Consider the following 20,334-nt stretch of genomic DNA (forward strand, 5'->3'; position numbering starts at 1 on the left):
CTGACCTGTTCTCTGGGAAAACTGCTCCAAAACCAAACCCAGATTCCCAAAGGAAGGATCCAAAATGAGTTGATGCTGGAGAGCTGAAGGTCCCACAAAGCAGAATACAATCTGTACTGCCGAACAATCCATCACACACACACACACACACACACACATACACTCTCCACACACTCTTTCTCTGTCTCCACAGGGGTAAGTGCTATTTCTAGCAACACCAATGCCCTCCTGTTCTGTTCTCTCCTGCTGTGTGTGTGTGTGTGTGTGTGTGTGTGTGTGTGTCCGCCCACCTGTCCTAGTCAGTCTCCTGTCAGGTCTAGTCTGTCCTCTCCATCACAACACACACTCTCACACATTTGTACAACAAAATCAGCAGCTACTAAAATAATAGTCCCATTAAAAAAAGCTGTGAAAATAGATCCAAGATCATACAAAACATTGTCTTAAGGATGAACTGTAGTTATCATACCTAGAATCATTTTTCATCACATCTGGATGTGTTTATTTGGTGACCGCACCCTGTGTGTTTGTTTCAGTCAGGGTTGAAACAAGCATGCAAATATTTACATTAATTTTTTATTCTTATTCCTTTTTTTTTTAAACATCAATCTTCAGTTTGAGTTTTATTTTTTAGTAGATTTAATTAAAGGTTTTGCAAGTAATGCCTGTGTAGAGCGTGTTGGTAGCAACTGTTTTGTGTACATACTGTACAAACATAAATTGTCTTTGTACGTTGATAATAGATCTGGGTCCGTTCATTACTAGAGGATTCTCTCTCCACTTCAGCATGGCAATGACCAAAAAAATAAAACTCAGGGTAATTTAGATTATTTGTATTTTATGCCAGTTAGTTTAGGAGGTGAAGATATTTATTGATATTCATTTGTTCTTAGTTATGAAGATGATTCAATTTAGCTTCAGGTTTTCCTGTTTTAGGTTTTATTTTAGTTTACTTAAATATTTTTCTATGTCGGGTATTAGTCTCCTAGCTTTAGTTAACTATGATAATCTTGATTTCACCTTAATTTCAACTATAATTCATCATTATAATCCCTTTCTAGTTCAATGTCTTGATCAGATTTCTGAGACACAAATACATTCTGGAAATTTGTTTGTCCCGTCTTCTCACAGTTCTTGTCTACAGGGAACGTTGTGCTGAAACCTCATATGTTGTGTTCTTATCAGTGGAACAAACAGAGACAATTGACATTAAAATACACCAAACACAAATGGCATTAAAATAACAAGTGGGTATCTAAAAGTAAGCCCTAAAAACATGACTGCTCAATAACCTGCTCACCTCGCCTCACAGTTTAACAGTAAATGACATCATGTATAAATAGGTGTGATGATGATAACCTCACCACCTGGCAACATCAACGCTGGCCCTCTCCTCCCCCTCCTGCACCACACCACCACCTGGAATAACAAGGCCTGTTTAATTTATTTACCCAGGCTAGGTTGACTGCGCAATCTTGCTCGTTTTCAGCAACGCCCTGCTTGACTCTCACGTAGTTACTAACATTCACACCTGGGAGCTGCCCAGTACAAGCACAGTCTTCTACCATTGGCCAATGAGCAGCACCAATGGACTATTTGGGCTGAAGTGCCTTGCTCAAGGGCACCTTGACTGTAGTTCCCCCACCTAGACTTTCCATGTCAGTTCAGAGATTCAAACCGGTGACCCCATGGCCACTACCTTGTCTAACCCTTAGGTTAACACTATGCCAAAGGCAGGATTAGGCTATAATATGGGTAAAGATAAAAATCCTGTATTTGCTTCAGCAAACTCAAGTTCTAGATCAGGGTGCTAAGCCAAAGCCATGTAGTAAAACGGCTGCCAATTTTCATACATCTTGTGTTACTTTCAACACAACACTTTCAATGCAATAACACCTCTTAGGTAAATTACAAAGAAACACAATATGTCTTATATCTCACTAAAAATAAAACTGCATTGAAAAATGATTAAAAGATGGCTAAAGAGGGCCTAAGTAGAGCTAAATCCCAGCAGCACCTTGTGCTGTCCATCAGTCCTAAATACGCTGGTGTGACTTACTCCTTTTTGGTGTCCCAAATTCAATATGCAACAAAGGTTTGTATGTTATTTTGCAAAATATATTAAAAAAAAGTTGTGTCACTCATCACTGCTGAAGATTCAATGTTCCATCAGCAACTTTGAAACAGACACTTAGCTTGCTCTCCAAGGAATTGCAAAAACAGAATTATGTTTTCTCTGTTTCCTCTGCCTTGATGAAAAGATGGGAAATGAGGTGGAAATGGGTCTCCAAAATGTTTTTAAAAATCTGAAGGTGAAATACCGACTTTGTACAGTATCAAAGGGCAGCAGGATGGCGTAATAAGTAAGGAGACTTCCCTTCAACTGGAAAGTCCAGGTCCAAGCCCTCATCACAGCAAGCATGCACCCTGCTGAAGTGTCTTTGAGCAAGACATTGAATCCCAGCTCCAGAGGTGCTGCTCTGTAGCTGAGCCTGACCTCCCTGTTAAGGAGGGCGAGCAAGAAGCCAAATATCTCCCTCGGGATCAACAGAGAATGGCCAAAAAAAAAGAAAAGAAAGGTGTCTAAGAGGGATGCAAAATGGCTGTGGATGGGAACTGTAACATCAACTGGAGGCAAAGCAGTTGAACATATAACCACTGCTGGAGACAAGTGGCACACAAAAATGACGACAACACCCGATGTTAATGATACAAACGTCTCCAAGATAAGAAAAATAATACTTAATACTTAAAGCCTTAAAGTGAAAATAACCCAAACAACTTCATCATGCAAAAGTCACTATCCTTATACTACCAAGTTGAAGTCTTATAAGAAAATGTAGAGAAACTCAGAGTAAAACACCAAGAGGAAAAGCTCTACTTTACCTTCAGATAAGACCAAGCCAACAGCACCACAGTGTATCCAGTCAAACCCGTTAGGAGAACAACATGCCCACTAAAAGGATGATGAGCCAGCAGCACTCAGCACTGACTTGCTGATACGACAGGAACCGTAAAGAATCCCAGCAACACAGAAAAAGGTTAAAACTACATGAAAACTACGTTTGTCTGGCACACTGACTTAAATATGAACTGTTCCAGTTGAAGAAACCCCCACAAGACTACAGGCTACAGTACTTCACCTTACACAGACTTCACCAGCAGGATAATATGGTCCGAGCATCAGGAGCCCTGGTACGCTAGCTTTGACCATGTACAGCACTACAGTACTTCTGCCTGCCTTTTCCCTTCTCTTTCTTTCCTTCTTTCTGTCTATTTTCCCTCTCTCTGCTTTGGAAGGCTGTAGCTCCTGGCAGCTGCCCACTGTGTAACACACACACACACACACACACACACACACACACACACACACACACACACACACACACATACACACACACACACACACTGGTCTGCCGACTAGGAAAACTGTAGTAGTAGCTGAGAGTTGCATATTTGGCAGGGGAACCCTATAATTGATATTATGATATAAAAGCTGGCCAGACCAAATGTAAACCAAATCATATACCCTTGTATGGCACAGCCTTCTCCTATTAATAGTCTGTGACCACAGTTAACATGGTCAATATTGACTTGGTCTCCAAGACACTGGATGGGGCACAGCAAGGGTTCCTCAACTTTGCTATATACCAACATCTCATATTCAATTAGAGGAAATGTTCTTAATTTTTTCAGTTCAGCACTCAAATGTAGTTTAAATGTAGTTTGCCACCCTAAGATGTCAGCTTACTAAAGCATATTAGCACATACATACATGTAACATACTAGCACACTAATGTGGGAACCCATCAGCAACAGGCCCATGACTCCTTTGGAGCCTAAGATCCCTTTTTAAGAAATTGGGATCTAAAAGTAGAGGGCAGAATTAGAGAAGACGATGAAGGTAGAAGAGGAGAAAGACAAGGAAACAAAGAAAAGGAGGAGAAGGTCAGGAGTGGAGAGGATAAAGAAGAGAAGAGAGAAGGTGGTAGTGGAGGTTGAAAAGGAGAATGAAGAAGGAAAAGAGGGTAGAAGAAGAGTAGAATAAGGAGAAGACAGAGGAAAGCTGACGTGAAAAAAATTGGAGGGGGAATAGGGGTGGAATGTAAGGTGTGAGTCATGCTGGTTTTAAGCAAACTCATAAAACCACAGGAGCTAAATATGCACTCCTATTTTCCTGTTTCTGTGTGTGAGAGAGAGAGAGAGAGAGAGAGAGAGAGAGAGAGAGAGAGAGAGAGAGAGAGAAGGAGAGAGACAGAGAGAATGCATGTGTGTGTGTTGAAGGAAACTGATGGCATCTTGCTGTGCTGCTGATACTTGTGGTGCTGTGCTTGTGTGTAACTATGAGTTTGTGTGTGTGTGTGTATTTTCCACATATATCTCCAACCTTTTGTTTTGCTTTGTTTTTTCCTGTAAGTCCCAGCTGGCATTGTCTTTGACATTGTAAATGTTTTGGGATCCTGGGACCAAGCCACACGATACATGATGTATTGTAAAATGTCTACAATATGAGTGTTGTAGTTTCTACCAGTTGCATCCAGTTTTGAATGGCAAGCCAAAATGGTATGAAAGCTTGTTGAAACAAAGTGACAGTTTTCTCTCACTTCAATTCTTCGTGATATTCTCTAAGTTATCAGTTATCAGTTTTTACAAATATTGCAAATGTGAACAAACTTCCAAATACATGTAAAACTCTACGATGTGTAGATGTGCCATAAAGTCACTGATAACCGTACAATAAATCACAAAGTGAACACAAGTCAGGACAATAAAATGCTATGTAAACAAAGCTAGTTGCTGATGGACACTTGCTTTACAAGCATCCTTATCCTGCAGATCCTGTTGTGCCCAGTGGTTAATTTGTTTAATTTCAATCAGGACAATCCCTCTCTGTGTAAAAATGAGAAAACGCTAACATCTGGAAGACCACTGTCATCACCTAGTTACAAAAATAAGAAAAAAGAGCAAGCAAACAAGGTAGTTAGTTCCCACAAATTCCAGTGGTGCCTGCTCTGGGACTGGGGCTCCACCAGCATTACCTACTGTAATCCATGTGCTTGTAAATTGCATATGAGAGATAGGCCAGGGTTACAAGTCAGCTTGATCAATTGTTTCCATTCTAATGATGGCAATAAAGGCTTTCTAGTTCAGGCTGTGTTGTGCTTGACTACAGCAGCCACCTAAGATTTGGAATCTAGTTAGTTAATACTACCACCAGTACTACTACCATTACTGCTATAAATGCTGCCATTATAAGCCACCTTTACAGTCTGCTTGAGGTGAGTGTGAACCACAAAAAAAAAAAAAAATCAAAGCTAGTTTAATGAAGCCGTTAATTCAAGCAGTTTACCTAGCAAAACTACAAATGTTAACGGTAACATCTTGAATCTACCGGACGTATAATTGGCCTCGTTTTAAACCGATATCACACAATAATTATCCATGAGAAAATGTTTATTGCTGCATGAGACACAGTGGTTCCTGTGGATCCCCCTCCCACAGTGTAAAGATGACTAATTCCATCCCGGCTCTGCTACGGTATTTTAACCGCGTCAGCTGTGCAAAGATGGCGGGAAGAGAGTCAATGCTGAAACATCACTTCCAAAAAGCTACAAGTCCGTTCATGTCTGAATGATTATGAATTGTTAAGTCACAGGAGCTGGGAAGAGCTCTACCCTCCCTAATACAATTATAAATGAATCAGAGAGACTCCATTTACTCAAGAACATGAGTACTGGATGACATTATCACATCAGTAATGCAATAAGATAATTGCAAAAAATGAGAGTTCAGCACAAACATTTATGGTTACTTTTTAAGACTGACACATTTACTGTATACCAGAAGAAGAGCAAAAAATAAATCATTATTTCACATGTGGTTAGTTTTCTTGTCTAGTTACCACTATGACATCCTATGACTAATGTATAGGCTGGACCCTTTTGGTGAGAATATTCCAGTGTTGCATCACTCTGGGCCTTATTCAGCACGTCTTGAAACTGCAAACAGCTCTGTCTTGGGAAAACCAGTCCACCCGCGAAGAGCAGTCAGCTCTATCTTATCTGATCACAACATGCCCAGGCTATTGTCTCTTGATAAGATACGGTCTCTCTCATTGCTAATCTGTTTCCAGGCAAAGCTAAGTTGACTGTTAGACGTGATACGGGAGTGATGTATCATTCAGCTAGGAACTAGCCAAGACATCTCGTTTACTCTATCTCTGTCATCATCACATCCCTGTTACCATGCCAACTGTGATGTCATCAGCCCAAACAAGAAGCGTACGAGACTGCTGGAGAGTAGACATGGCCCAAATTTGAATACTTCACGGAACTGTCATAGCCAAAACTATCCGCATACACAGGATATTTTTCAGGATATTTATGAAAATTAGTTGAAAATTAAAATAACATAGTAAAATCCCTTCTTTGGGGAGACACTGATATTAATAATGCTAATGGTCAATTTTTGGGGTGTATGGGACCCTTTTTATCCTCTTATTACCTATAGGTTTTGCAAAGGAAAGGACTTCCGCACCACCTCCCTTATTGAAAATGAATAAATCCTATACTGACATTAGGGGGTTTGAATCAGAGCCTCAGAGAAACAAAACAAAACAAAACAAAAAAAAACCACACCTCTCCTGCCAAGACATGAATATGATCAACTCCATCATCTCATTACAAATAAAAAGGTGCGTCTGTGTGACCTCAGCTGAAAAAAAGACACTGGGGCTAATTCATAAAACTCTGAGTTAACAGAGTAGCGGCATGTGAAATCTGCACCCCGGGAATTTTCCCTGATTCATAAATTTACCACACCCGTGAATACCATGATGGAGCCACATTACCACTGTGTTATCCTCAGCTGTAGCCCAGGTGACAGCCAATCAAAACCAACACGTTAATTAAGCTTTACATATGTAACACCTGTCTGCCTGTGTGTCGATGGGCAGCAGAGACGGAAGATGAACCTCTTCCTCCTCAGTCACTCCTACTGCTGTAATCGCAATGTTGGCCATGATAAACCGAATGTTTATGATGTCACTTACTGAAATTATAAATTGACCGGTGGTGATCACCTGATGAAGACCTATCAAAACGTTGTAAGATAAATATATGGGAGCAATGGCAGCAATGTGCAGCGTTCTCTTTCTTAAATACTTCAGCTCTACTTCACTCCAGCACCTGCTAAAAAGTTTATGGGATGTGCGTATGGTCATCTTCTCTTTTTTATCATGATAAACTGAATCAAATCAGATGTAAACTGGCGTTTATAACCGCAATCAGAGCGGTGATTAATAATTTCAAAGCCAGTGTGTGAGTCATATTTATTAAACATTTTCACATTTCCAGTGATAATTAATGCCCCAGGACACAATGTGACTTTATCTATTGATTTTTGTAATAATTCATATTTGTTTTCATTAGTTAACATTCATTTCTACAATATACCGTCTGACTTGAACAGGTGGTATTTGTTGCGGCGCGGTGTGCTTTTATGAATCGCTTTCCCAATATGTAAATGCTCAAAAGGGGTGGAAGTACGGGGAAAACGGTAACGCTAATAACGTCCCGATATTTCACGTTTATGAATGAGGAAACACCCTACCGTGACGGTATCTGCCCCTAACGTCACGCTAAACCTGCCGGTAAGTTTTATGAATGAGCCCCAGAGTGTCTCTGCTTGCTGGCCCTGCTTACCTGCCTGTCTCTGATTGTCTACATACATTTCAGCTTCTTCTCCTTTCTATCTGCTTTTAATGGTTGGTCCTCGTCTGCAAATTTAACCAGCTGCCAAACACAAAGGCCACAATATATCACTCCAATCCAAATGTACAATATCTACTGTTCCACTCATCCTGTCACATTACCATGACTAAAACAGAGAGAGAGAGCGACACCTGCTGTTAGGAGGGTGTTGCAAACTGCCTCTTATGGAGAACATAATTTGCTGCAGCCCATTCTTTTATCTAAACTACTAATGGGAACGTGGGAATGAGCAGGAATACACACATTTGTATTCATGGTGAAGTATTCACTGTCAACAAGTTGTAAAATTCAACAGTGCTCATTTTATGATTGATGAAGGCATTGAAAGGCATCAAGTGAGACTGGTAGCAATGGTAGCAAGTACTCAGACGGGCTGTGTGCAGGATGTAATTTACTGGGGGGATGTCTGAGTGAAAATATTTTTTTTCAACTTTTCTGAATCCTGCAAAAAGGGTAATACACGTATAGCTGGATTCTCTCTTCTTTTTTTTTTTTTTTTTTTTTTTTTTTACAAATTGTGCAAAGGTCATTTTAATCTATAGGCTTCTTTCACTTGTGCCATTTTGGATGAATTATAACTAAAGCTTACTACGAGGGATGCAACATGGCTGCTACAAAATGGACAGAGGGGAGCTACGACCAAGATATAAACAAAAAGAAAGGTATGTGCAGAAGACGCAGATGCAGATGCAAACATACAGAGACACACTCTTGCACACACTCTCAACACACACACACCGGTCAGTACCTGAGTTGCGTTTTGAGTTCGGTGAAGCGCGGCCTCTTGCTGGGATCATAAGACCAACACTTTGTCATCAAGCTGTAGAGAGTAGGTGGGCACTGTGGGGGCATAGCCAGCCGCTCGCCATTCTCTATCCTGCCAATTACGTCGTTGTTCTTTACTCCCTGGAAGGGCTTGATGCCAAACATTAGAATCTCCCACATACAGACGCCTATGGAAAGAAAGGAAGAAAAAGTAAAAATATAACCACTATGAGATAGCCCCCCCCATTAGCTTTTAAATAGAAAGCACTAGAAAGAAAGAAAGATACACTGACACAAACTCAAACTTACCGAACATCCAGACATCGCTAGCTGAGGTAAATCGTCTGAAGTTGATTGATTCTGGAGCCATCCATTTAATAGGCAGTTTACCTTTAGAGGCTGGGAGACGGGGATGGAGGGATGGAGAGAACAATATCAGTTACATATAAAGAATATCCAATCCTCCTTTTCACGGCTCAGGTCAGTTCACACGAATCCTATGAATAATAATAGAATGCCTTTATAGTAGGAGCTGTCATGTGATCTGACAGACTAAAGCAAGTTAGTAGGAGACAGTGGTATGTGTGTGTGTGTGTGTGTACTCTGTGTGTGTGGATGTGTTATAATTACCTTTGTAGTAAGAGCTATCTTCCATGTATCGCGACAGACCAAAGTCCCCCAGCTTTACACAGTCTGCTGTCGACACCAACACGTTCCGCGCTGCTATGTCCCTGAAGACAACACAACTAGAGTTAGAGAGGCCTGGACACTTTGACATTTATTACATTATTTTACTTGACTGGGTTACATTATGAGAATATTCTATATTTCTCATTCAACTACCTGAAAAATTTCTCATTCCGCATTCAAACAATTTTTGCTATCCATATATGCCAGTACTGTTATGAGCTGGTAGGGGTGTGTGTGTGTGTGTGTGTGTGTGTGTGCGTGTGTGTACTAGTGTCGGGTGATACATATTTACCAGGATATGCAGTTTTATCACTGTATTGCCATGATTTAATCATTGTAGGTGCCAAAATCCTGCTTCGTCTCCTGCCAGTAGGTGGCAACACCTGGCTGTGTTTTACAGAGAACTGATGGATCCTGCCTTCAATAAAAAATAATCTTCCATACCCAACTGTCCTATATCTCATGTTGCGACTTAGGGGCAAATAATCAATTTCTGGACTACAGAATAGTGGATCTATTTATGTCACCAAAAGACATTTACAACTCTGTTGTGGTAAAAAAGACATGTTTTTAAATGATTTTCTAAGCAATAAGTAGGCCTAACATCAGCCAGTGCTTCATAAAATTCAACAACACTTACTTGTTAGGCACATAGCCTAATCTAGTCAACACCAGAGGTGACAATGAATTATAAAAATACATTTGTTCAACAAACAGACTTTAACACACTTCTGTTAGTTTCCATGGTCTTTTGATTAATTTACAATGAGAACAGAAATCATTTTAAAAAATCCAATAAATCTAGACATGTCCAAATGTGATGGAGCTCCAGCCAAGTAGTAGTATTAAAAAAAATTAAAGAATATCTAATATAGGCTACTATCAAACCCAGCTAATCAAATCAGCTGGGTTTCCGATACCGACTTTCGACTTGAGCTCGAAGAACTGCCAAACAGATGCTGAAGCATTTCTCTTTGGCACTAGCCATCTTTTTAATTTCCCTCGTCTTCCATTCAAAGTGTCTGTTTGTTAGCTGTCTGAGGGGATAACTTTGCCCTCCAGCCGCAACAACTGATGTTGTTAATAATTAAGAAATAGCAAACATAATGTGGTAGAAACCGGAGGGATAGGGATACCGTCCAACCCTAGTGCATACCTGTGTACGAAGCGTTTACTCTCCAGATAGGCCAGTGCTGTGCTGAGCTGGTAGGAGTACAGGATGAGACTCGCCAAGTCTAGACTGTACTTCCTCACCTGCAGGAATGAACGCAACTATGGAGGACAGAGAAGGACAGAGAGAGGGATATAAAGGCAGAGAGAGAAGGAGAGACAGAGGGAAAGGGGGGTGCAGAGAAGGAGAGAGAGGTAGAGGGAGACAGAAAGAGGTTTGGGGAGAGAAAGAGAGAGAGAAAGGGAGAGAGAGACAGGACGAGAGAGGCAGAGAGAGTTATAGTGAGCGAGACAAAGAGAAATAGAGAGTGGTAGATACAGAGGAAGAGAGAGGGAGAGAATAACAATAGTCACTTGAAGAGTTCTGTTAAACAAGCTCTGCTATTGCTACTATATCCAGGGGCTGAGTGAGGAGAAATTAAAGGGGATAACATCCTCCTCGTCAACATTTATATGACATACACATATTCAACTTAGGCACTAGATGGCCTGCTATCTACTGCACTGCTTCCCATCTGGTGTGCTGCAGCACGAGTTAAAGTGTGCCTTGAAAATTTGCTTACTGAGAAAATCAATACAACCGGTCAATAAAAACAGCAACATCAACTTAACTCAAATGATTTTCACCTCAAATTTAATGCAATTTACTCCTTGGTTAGAAACTCCATGATGATGCACTGTACATAAGGGTCTCAGTGAAGCCTCCAATTGGCTGCACACACATCAGTTCCTCCTACCTCTCCCAGTGTACAGAGCTCCATGATGATCCAGACAGGATTGTCAGTGATGACTCCCATCAGCTTAACGATGTGGGGATGGTCAAACTGACGCATGGTCACTGGAGGGAAAGACGTGCACAGAAAAAAGGGCCAAAGGTCAGGTAACTAAGAGACAAAGTGCTTTATTCAGGTCGTACTATAGGCACTATGGTGAGATACCCAAGATTTTACAAACCAGCTAGAATCAAATCACCAGTTACTTAGCAACAGCCATGGAGCCATGGAGCTAACATGGCTGCCACTAAAAACTGTAATTACCAATCTCTGGATATCTAGATCTAGGTTAATTTCAGTAGACTCTATTTGAAAATACAGCATGTCGGATTTTCTCATTATTGTATCGCTGTGAAATTAGATGTACTGACACTTTCTCATGTCAGGAAAGTAATGATACCATCGCTGTTACAAACTGTAGCCCCAACGATCTGCTTTTCGGCATTCATTTGGTCTGATTTGGAAGGTCTTATACCCAAAATCGCTACAAAAATCCCTTCTGGTAGACTGGTACGTTATGCATCAAAAGCAGCTGGGAGAGGAAAAACACACACGCACAAGGAACTTACATGCTTCTTGGAGAAATTTCTCCCTGACGCTGTCGGACGTTGAGTTCTTACAGGTCTTCACTGCCACAGACAGCGCTGGGTTCTCCTGCCAGAAACACCCAGACAAAACAACATCATCAGCATCACAACTGTCACTCATCAGCATCATCCGCATCCACTGCCATCTCACAGCTCACACACAGGTGAAGCGCAGAAGTGTGGGATTAATCTGGTACACAGCGCCTCAGGCGTGTTTACTTTTTACACACACTTGAACACTCCATCTGTTGTTGTATTTGACTTCATTTTATCTCTCCATGTGATACGATTTTATTTTGTTAATGCACTTTACATCAAGCCAGTAACTACATGTAACTAACTACATGTACTATGCTGAAAAAAAAAGTCTCAATATCCTACAATATTCCTTAATTGTTGTGTAACTTCAAAACATTAACAATTCATATAGTTTATAATAATGATTCTAGTCAAATTATCTCCAGGGTCTGATTGCCTCTGCTAAGCTTCAGCCACTCGGCCATCTCAGGCCATTTGCTTGAAGACTTTCAGATTGAAATCCTTTCCATCATGCAGTAGCATATGAGAAGGGGAAGGGACAAACTCTTCGTAATTGTTTAATGTTTCCCACGTACGTGCAGCTCTTTGATTTGTTTAGGTTTCAGAGTACACCTACTTATTAAATTTTCAAGTTAACACAATTTACCTCAGTCGTATAACAGCTAGTAATATAACTTGTTTTATCAATTTCTCTTCATCAGTATCCATCTAGTCTAAATGTTACACTGAGCAGACAGGGAACTGAAAATCCATCAGCTTTCAAGTTTCCAACAAATGTGCATAGGAAATTTAATACAGGCCTATTAAAATGAAGTTATTGCATCATATTTTTTATATTACCCTTTTGAAATGAAGTTACGTGACTTAATTTCAAATATCATGTATATCATTGTCACTGAGTGACAAGCCAATCATTTTGCTCTGTTACAACTGTCACCCAGCAATATCTGTACTGTCAGTGTGATATGACTTTAAGTTCATATCACATTTTTTTTTTAGGTTAGTTTCAAAGTCACTTTGCAGAGAGAGAGAGAGAGAGAGAGAGAGAGAGAGAGAGAGAGAGAGAGAGAGAGAGAGAGAGAGAGAGAGATTCATTGGTGTAGTCATTAATTCCAGTTTGCACACTGCAGTGCAGTATGTGCAATATGTAGGTCTAACTGTTGTCAGCTGATATGGATGAATGTTAAAATAATGCTCAAGATCATGATAAACGGTTGTGACTGGCATAAACCAATGAACACGAGCATGAACTTTAAATGCTCAAATGGTCCTTGTGTATAGAGTGAGGAAAATAGTTTTACAGTGCTGTGTGTGCGCGCATGTGTACGTGTTTGTGACTGTATACCGGGCTGATGTAGACTCCTTGGTGGACGTCTCCAAACTGGCCCTCTCCTATGCAGCGTCCCAGCTCAATACGATCCCGCTGAATCTCATAGTCCCGTGCTAGACATATGCATGGGCACAAACACACACAGATACACACACAAATGAGGAAAAACTGAGTAGGCCTTTACATCACACACACACACACACTCTCTCGCACACTTCTTGATCATTGATTTACCAAGCTTATCAGAGTGGTAGTGCAGATCTAGAGTCAGTTCCCATCTCCTTTGAGCTGATTCATTGACAATGTGTATGTTGGTTAAGACTTGATTTCTATGGATTTGTATAATCCATTTCATCATTAGCAGCAGAGCATCACAGTGTGCAGGGTTTGTTTACTTCTGCCTTCCGTTGCAGACGATATTTACAACCGACTACTGGGATCATCTCCTTTTGAAACACATCCGGCAGCAAATATCTGCAAGACCGACAGTTACCATTTGCAGGAGATGCATCTCTGAAATTTTCAGACACCAAGAACCACTGTAAGACACACAAATACTAATTAATCTTGCGTGTGTAACTTTATGATGCCTTCTTTGTTCTTCTTTTCAAGTTTAAAAAACATTTCAAAGAAATTCACCCTCCTAATCTGAGAAGCTTGGTCCGTAGTACAATCAGCAGAGCTCAGTCCCAACAGCATGCAACAGCATTAGCAAACCACAGCCAGACATGCCATGGAATACAGACACACAACAGCCAATAACACTCAATGTGTACATGAACGAGGTAAAACTAATATGGATAAAGTCAGGTTGACTGTATAAGGGAAAGTCACAATTTTCCATCTATATTTTTGTAAAGGAAACCTGATTGTTTTGTCATTGAAACCAAAATAATTTATAGACCTTGCTTACAGTCATCAATGGCATGCAGAACTTGTAGCAACCCTCAACAAACCAAAGGGTAAATAGTATTTGGAGGACATGAGAGCAGAAAATACCTACTGAAAAACACCTACGCTTTTTTGATTCTTTTAAATTTACTTTACATAAATAGGAATCAAAATTTCTGGTTAAGAGGCTGGTGGTTGCTAGATCATTGTTGACCTGACTTTGTCCGTGTAATAAACATCAGCATATGGATAAACATGGAGCAATAGATTTCAATATATTTGAGAAATCTCAGAATATTCTTTTATATATCACTGCATTGTAAATGTCAAAGTACATGTGCAACTTTTTGAGGCAATGATGAAGGGCAATAATTCCTTCAGTGGGGATGGGACTAAATGTGGATAACATAGTGGGCTGCAACATTGTAACAAAAATACCACAAAAAAGGACAGTTGACCTCAATTAATGCCCATCTGCTTTGCCTCAAAATGTCGCCCGTGTACCATGGCCTTTAAAAAGGGAATATAGAAAGCAGTGTCATGGTAAAACAATGCAGTGAGACTGCCCTGCTACTGAGGGCTTTGGGTTTAAAAATGTTACAGTAAATAAATCTATTTAAACCCTTCCCTCTCCCTGCACCTCCTCCCCCAGGCCGTTGCTGTAAATAACAACGTGTTCTGAGTCACCTTGCCTGGTTAAATAAAAGAAGTGAACCGTTGCCATGTTGTTGTTACACTGCCCCTGTAAATAGGTTTCTACAACTGCTACCTTCTTGTTATCATTCTGCAAGTCAAATGATATTGAATTTTACAATCATCGGACTGAACAGAGGTTGCTCCACTTGTCCTTTGACAGTTTAAGTTCACAACAAGATCCTCGTCCAACAACTCGGACTCGGTTCTGAAGCTACCACCGATTCACCCCACAACTGACAGCACATCAACAAAGATCAACAAGGGGGGTTCAAATTAACAGGGGATACAGAAATAAATGGAGAATTTTGTTTTACAGGAGCAAGCAAACGTAAAATAAGAATCACAACAACCACCAACTCAAAGTGCCATCACAGTACAACCAGTTATATGTTCCAATCATTACCTTGATCTAGTCCATAGTATTCTGGGAAAATGGGTTAGTGATAAGAGACAGAAATAACTAGCTGTCAGTATAGAGATCAATATATTGTTACTACAGAGAGATTTTATTAGACTGTCAATGCTATTATAGCAAAAATATACAAGAGGGCGTTCTTTGCTGTGATTGTGGGTACGACAGTGCTGCAGCTAGGTAGGAGGTGCTTATGCCACGCACTGTAGGCATCACCAAAGTGCCCATTATCACAGTAGAGAACTCTCTCTAGGTTACTATGGCCTTTATCCAATGATTACCTATGTATTTGTGTCTGAAGAGGGTTTATCAAAGTAGTGTGCATACATATGAATAAAAACAGGAGAAAGCAACAAACACGAGTACCACTGGTCACCACTAGTCAGCATAAGAAACAATTCATAAAGTACAGTTAGATGTGATTTACAAACTGAAAACACCATTGAAACACCAAATGGACCAATCTGATTGCTTGGCTACCTGTTGTATAATTCAGATGAACACAGAGGTAGAATGCAACAAAGTGAAAACCAATCTAAAACAGAACTCACATAAGTTGCTCCCATACTCTTGCACTGCTCAGTCTAGATTTCTTAACATGACCAGAACAGCTGAAAATGACCTACCCAATGTTGGCTTGTGCATGTGAATGTATTGCGCTTACTGGATCACTTCTAACTACATCACTTATTTCAATGGCTGAGATAGCGATGCGACACGTTGAACAGACTAGAAAACAGAATGGATACTGTAGCTATTTTTGCTATTTTACAATGCGCATATCCAACAATGTCTATGCAACAAATGCCTGAGCTGTATGTCTGTGTGCGCTAGCTCTCTCTGCGTTTGTGTGTGTGTGTGTAAAGGACTGTATGTGCATAGGACTGAAGTGAAAGCTATTAATTATGAATGGCCAAAAAAGCAAAGCCTTGTTGGAAATTGGCTGCATATGCTTATGCTTATGATACCATGGCAACATTTTGAGGCAATTTATATGGGCATTTTTGTGAGTTTATATAATCAACAGTATTTTTTCACTGTCCTTACAGCCCACGATGTTATTCACATTCACCTTGTCCCAGTTGCAATTTGCATCCCTGCTGATGGCAATACTGCCCATCTCTACTGCCTCCAAATGTTGCCAATGTAGCATCAGCCCTTACACTTGCAGTGGGCACTTGTACTAACAACAGTCCTAAATCTGGGCCAGCAGGGCAATGTGAACAGGCACTACTCAGCAGCAACAGCAGCACAGCAGGCCCTTTCCACTCAATTCTTATTTTTAAAGCTATAATCCAGAAGGATGCTTAGTAGGAAACAGCCTACAGTCATCCTCATGCCTGAGAAACCTCCACACTGATGGCTCATTCAGAAATAACACACTGACACACTGAGACCTCATACAGTGGCTTTCCAAAAATGTCCATTGTGATCTAGAGAATGCGGCTAGATAATGTGGTAACAATGTGTCCAAACAGCCTGAGGAACCTGTGATTCCGGCCAAATCTTGTGACAACTCATTGAGACAAATATAGACTGCAGGTCTAATAATACACTGACAGCGTATGGTCTTAGGCTGGGCTTCCCCTTCTCAACACGGTTAGTACATGTGACTATGGAAAATATAGGTATTCATCCACCCCTCTGTCAGGCTATTTATCTACCCATCCATGCATGTATCAAAAAAGACTTGAGATTAAGATTTTTTTAAACAAATATCAAATATGAAATATGAAAATGCTACTATGGATTTTTTTTTTTTTACAGAATACAACACATTATGATTGTTGAAAGAACAATGGAAAGCATGCATCTGGGTTTACAAGTAGTTTTCATGTATTTCTTGACATTATTTATGTAGGGCTGAAAAAATATTTGAGATATGACCAAGAAAAAATAGATCCAAGTCAAAGATTTTCATAATGCAGCTGATTAGTGTTCTCACTCTGCTTTCAACCCACCTTTAGCACCCGTACACAGACACACAGTCAAATTAGCAACCACCACACACATTCATGGATGCTGTATTTACTCTCTCTCTACCCCCAAACCCCTCCTCCACCCCCTCCGCCTAACGAACACACACACACACACACACACACACACACACACACACACGAACGCTCGCATGCACATACAGTATGCTGCATGATCGAAAACAGACCAGTCTGAAGAGATCCACTGATCGGCAGTGCACACACACATGCGCACGCAGACACCTGTCTCTTGGTCTCTCAACTTACTATCACACATATGCTACCTACAACGTTTGTTTGTGTGTGTGTGTGTGTGTGACCACTCACTTGAAGGCATGGTATAGGTGTCCTCCTCATCTATGATCTCAGCGTAATCGTCCGTCTCTGCAGAGCCAGAGGGAGGTGGGGGAGGAAAAGAAAGAGCAAAGACACACTACGTCTCAGTTGTAGATAAATAAAAAGAGAAAGAGTTACCATCAAACTCTCATCCAAAATCACACTCAACGTTTCACTACACTATAACAAGGTTGAGTGTGCTGGAAAGTGTTCAGGCTAACATTTACTTTACATTGCATTTGACATACCATTTGAGGGGGAATGACAAAGGAGGGTATGCATCTTGTTAACAACACACCATAAGTCCTCTTATTAAAACAAAATGTTCAATTTCCCCCTGATTTGTACAGAATATTGCACTTATAGCCCTTGTTAACATTAAATACTTTGTGCATCCCCTCTGTTATCCCTACAATGGCAGCTAGAAATGAGGCAAAACCTTCCCACCACCTCTCATATAACATGTGAACAAATCAATCAGTGCATACACATCAAGTAGCTCTGTGAACACCTCGACACAGAGAGAGAGAGTGGATCGCATAGAAGAAACGGCAACAGTAACAGAAACACACCACCGTCAGACACAAGTACCTTTCCAAAACACCGTCACCATACCCGGCTCCAAACACATGCAAAACCAGACAGATAGTCATGTACGATTTAACAGCTACACACAAGGAATGGGAGAGAGAGAGAGAGAGAGAGAGGAGGGAGGCAGAGAGGGAGAGAGAGGAAAGGGGAGGGATGGAAAGGTTTGTTCTTTCCAGAGAAACACGCTTAAGGAAAACAGGTTGAGTCATGGATAAGACCCCGGACAGGTCAACAGGGAGACACAGAGAGAGAGAGAGAGAGATACAAACACATAGACACAGAGCAGAAACTCCATAGTGTTAATAGGATGATTAATAGAAGGAATGTTTTGTTTACCATCGCCACTAGTGTGACCTGCAGAAGCCGCATGCATAGAGAGACAGAGGGAGAGAGGCGTTAGTTTGACTGTTAGTTAGTTTTAAAGCTAAACAAATAGCTCAAAGATATTATTTAATGACTTGATCCTACTGCCAAGGTCATTTTCATTTAATTCTGCGTAAATGCCATTTAGCCAGTGGTCAGTAGACAGTCATAGTAGAGACAGAGAGACAGTGACTAAGGCTCTCCACGGGGACATCTGGCTAGAGAAGGACTCTTCACTACACACAGACAAGGCTTTATAGGGGAAACAGCTAGTGCTCGCATACATACACACACACACACACATCTATGAACCCTTTATCTTACTCTCAGCAGTCAGACACACTGTCGCTCATGACATTTAGAGCAACGAAGAGGAAAATAGACAGGGGAGAAAGAGAGAGACAGACAGAGAGAAAGAGAGAGAGAGGGATTTCTACCTGAGACACAGACCGCTCTGGTCCGTACTCCGTCCATCCGTTTTTCCATCCGCTTCTCATGATTTGAAACTCTGTAGCGGAGAGGAGAAAGTCATCTTGGGTGTTTTACTCGTATCAACCTGAACTGTAAACCTGCTCCATATTATTCAGAATGAGCTTTCAGTCACAGCTATGAGGATTCCCCACAGTAGTGCCACCCAGAGGACGGGAAGCTCCTCCCGCATCCTGTCCTCGGTGTGGCCTTTTCTGCCTCTTCACAATGTCTAACAACATTTTGAAGATTTGACAAAAACACAAGGAGTGCTGTGTTTCAGATTGTGTAAGCAATATTATTATTCGTATCTGGGAATTTCAAGGAGTTCAAATCTTATCATCGACTCTTTAGTTTGCTTCAGGTGTTGCTCTGGTCTGTTAATCATTTGAGCCGTGGGCTGAAAAAATTTAACCCTTGTTGTCAACACAAGCTGAATGCTGCCATGCTTTAGGTTTACAGTCACATACAAACTGCCACAAAAAAACATTTTGACTTGGAGAACAAAATGTGTGAAGTAACAATGAAACCACCAAAGTGACAAAATAAAGTCTGGCCAAGTGATGAAACCAATTTCTTCCATCTCACTAGGTTTTAGACTGCGTCCCACTTATGTCTCACAGTGTACGATTTCATAGTTATGTAGTAAAGTGACACCTTGACATTTAGAATCTTATTCTGTGATTTTTCTCCATGAGCCACTTGATGAAAGATAAGGAGCCAGTTGACTTACTTGGGGATGGAAGGCAGGGCTCTGTCCCCCTCTGGAAGACAGAATGAGCACAGGAGTTGGAGACAGAATCGACTGGCTTCATGTTAGAGCTACAACATCTCTGCAGCCATTGCTTTGCAGCCACGGTTATTTTTAGAACAGAAAAGACTGATTGAACACAGGCTGGTTACTCAAAGTGACAAGAATACAGATTTACCAGCCACATCCAAACTTTACTACCATTTGAAAGATGGCTGATGGCAGACCTGAGTACTATTTATAATATAAGGTAAAACAAACAATATTTACTGTAGCATAGATACCTCCTGAGTACCTGTCATGAAAAATTATTACTCCAACCTTGTCTAGACATCCTAGTTCAAATGTCAGGATATTAGTTCTTTGCTTCAAGTTACTGTTACCATGGAAAGAGCAATGTGGATCTTAAATGTATTGCAGCTCCACACAACAACAAAAAAACATCATCACAATCATCATTTAGCTCCACACAACTGCACCACCATAATGCTGAAAAATACCCCATGATGTCAAAATTATTGTGTGTGTATATAGTGTGTGTAAGATGTGTGTGTGTGTTTCTAAGCCCTACCTTTCTGGACTCTGATAATGAAGGAGTGAGTTGCTGAAGAGACAAGCCGACAGTAGCCGTCAATCAAGTCAGCCATGTTTTCTGCGGTAGTCAGCGATGCAGTGGTGACTGTAAGAGGCTACACACACAAGGATGAACAGACACAGGCACACA

The 20,334-nt window shown here is 40.8% G+C and overlaps 1 protein-coding gene across 4 annotated transcripts in view; it reads right to left on the reverse strand.

The window, feature by feature from the left end:
- Positions 1-20,334, reverse strand: part of LOC139923413 (focal adhesion kinase 1-like) — a 76,198-nt gene that overhangs the window by 22,266 nt on the left and 33,598 nt on the right. For 2 of the 4 annotated variants that reach the window (XM_078287178.1, XM_078287179.1), the window contains 12 exons: positions 20,182-20,299; positions 19,593-19,623; positions 18,829-18,899; positions 18,365-18,382; positions 17,429-17,485; positions 13,142-13,239; positions 11,740-11,824; positions 11,135-11,235; positions 10,384-10,499; positions 9,168-9,268; positions 8,847-8,936; positions 8,521-8,725 (listed from right to left, as the gene is read on the reverse strand). In XM_078287178.1, the coding sequence (XP_078143304.1) occupies positions 8,521-8,725; positions 8,847-8,936; positions 9,168-9,268; positions 10,384-10,499; positions 11,135-11,235; positions 11,740-11,824; positions 13,142-13,239; positions 17,429-17,485; positions 18,365-18,382; positions 18,829-18,899; positions 19,593-19,623; positions 20,182-20,299 (1,091 nt within the window). Of the gene's footprint in view, positions 1-5; positions 167-8,520; positions 8,726-8,846; positions 8,937-9,167; positions 9,269-10,383; positions 10,500-11,134; positions 11,236-11,739; positions 11,825-13,141; positions 13,240-17,428; positions 17,486-18,364; positions 18,383-18,828; positions 18,900-19,592; positions 19,624-20,181; positions 20,300-20,334 lie in introns of those variants that run through there. The other 2 variants (XM_078287180.1, XM_078287181.1) reach the window with 2 other exon arrangements.

This window comes from Centroberyx gerrardi, chromosome 12 (assembly GCF_048128805.1).
Source record: "Centroberyx gerrardi isolate f3 chromosome 12, fCenGer3.hap1.cur.20231027, whole genome shotgun sequence".
Classification (NCBI taxonomy): Eukaryota; Metazoa; Chordata; class Actinopteri; order Beryciformes; family Berycidae; genus Centroberyx; species Centroberyx gerrardi.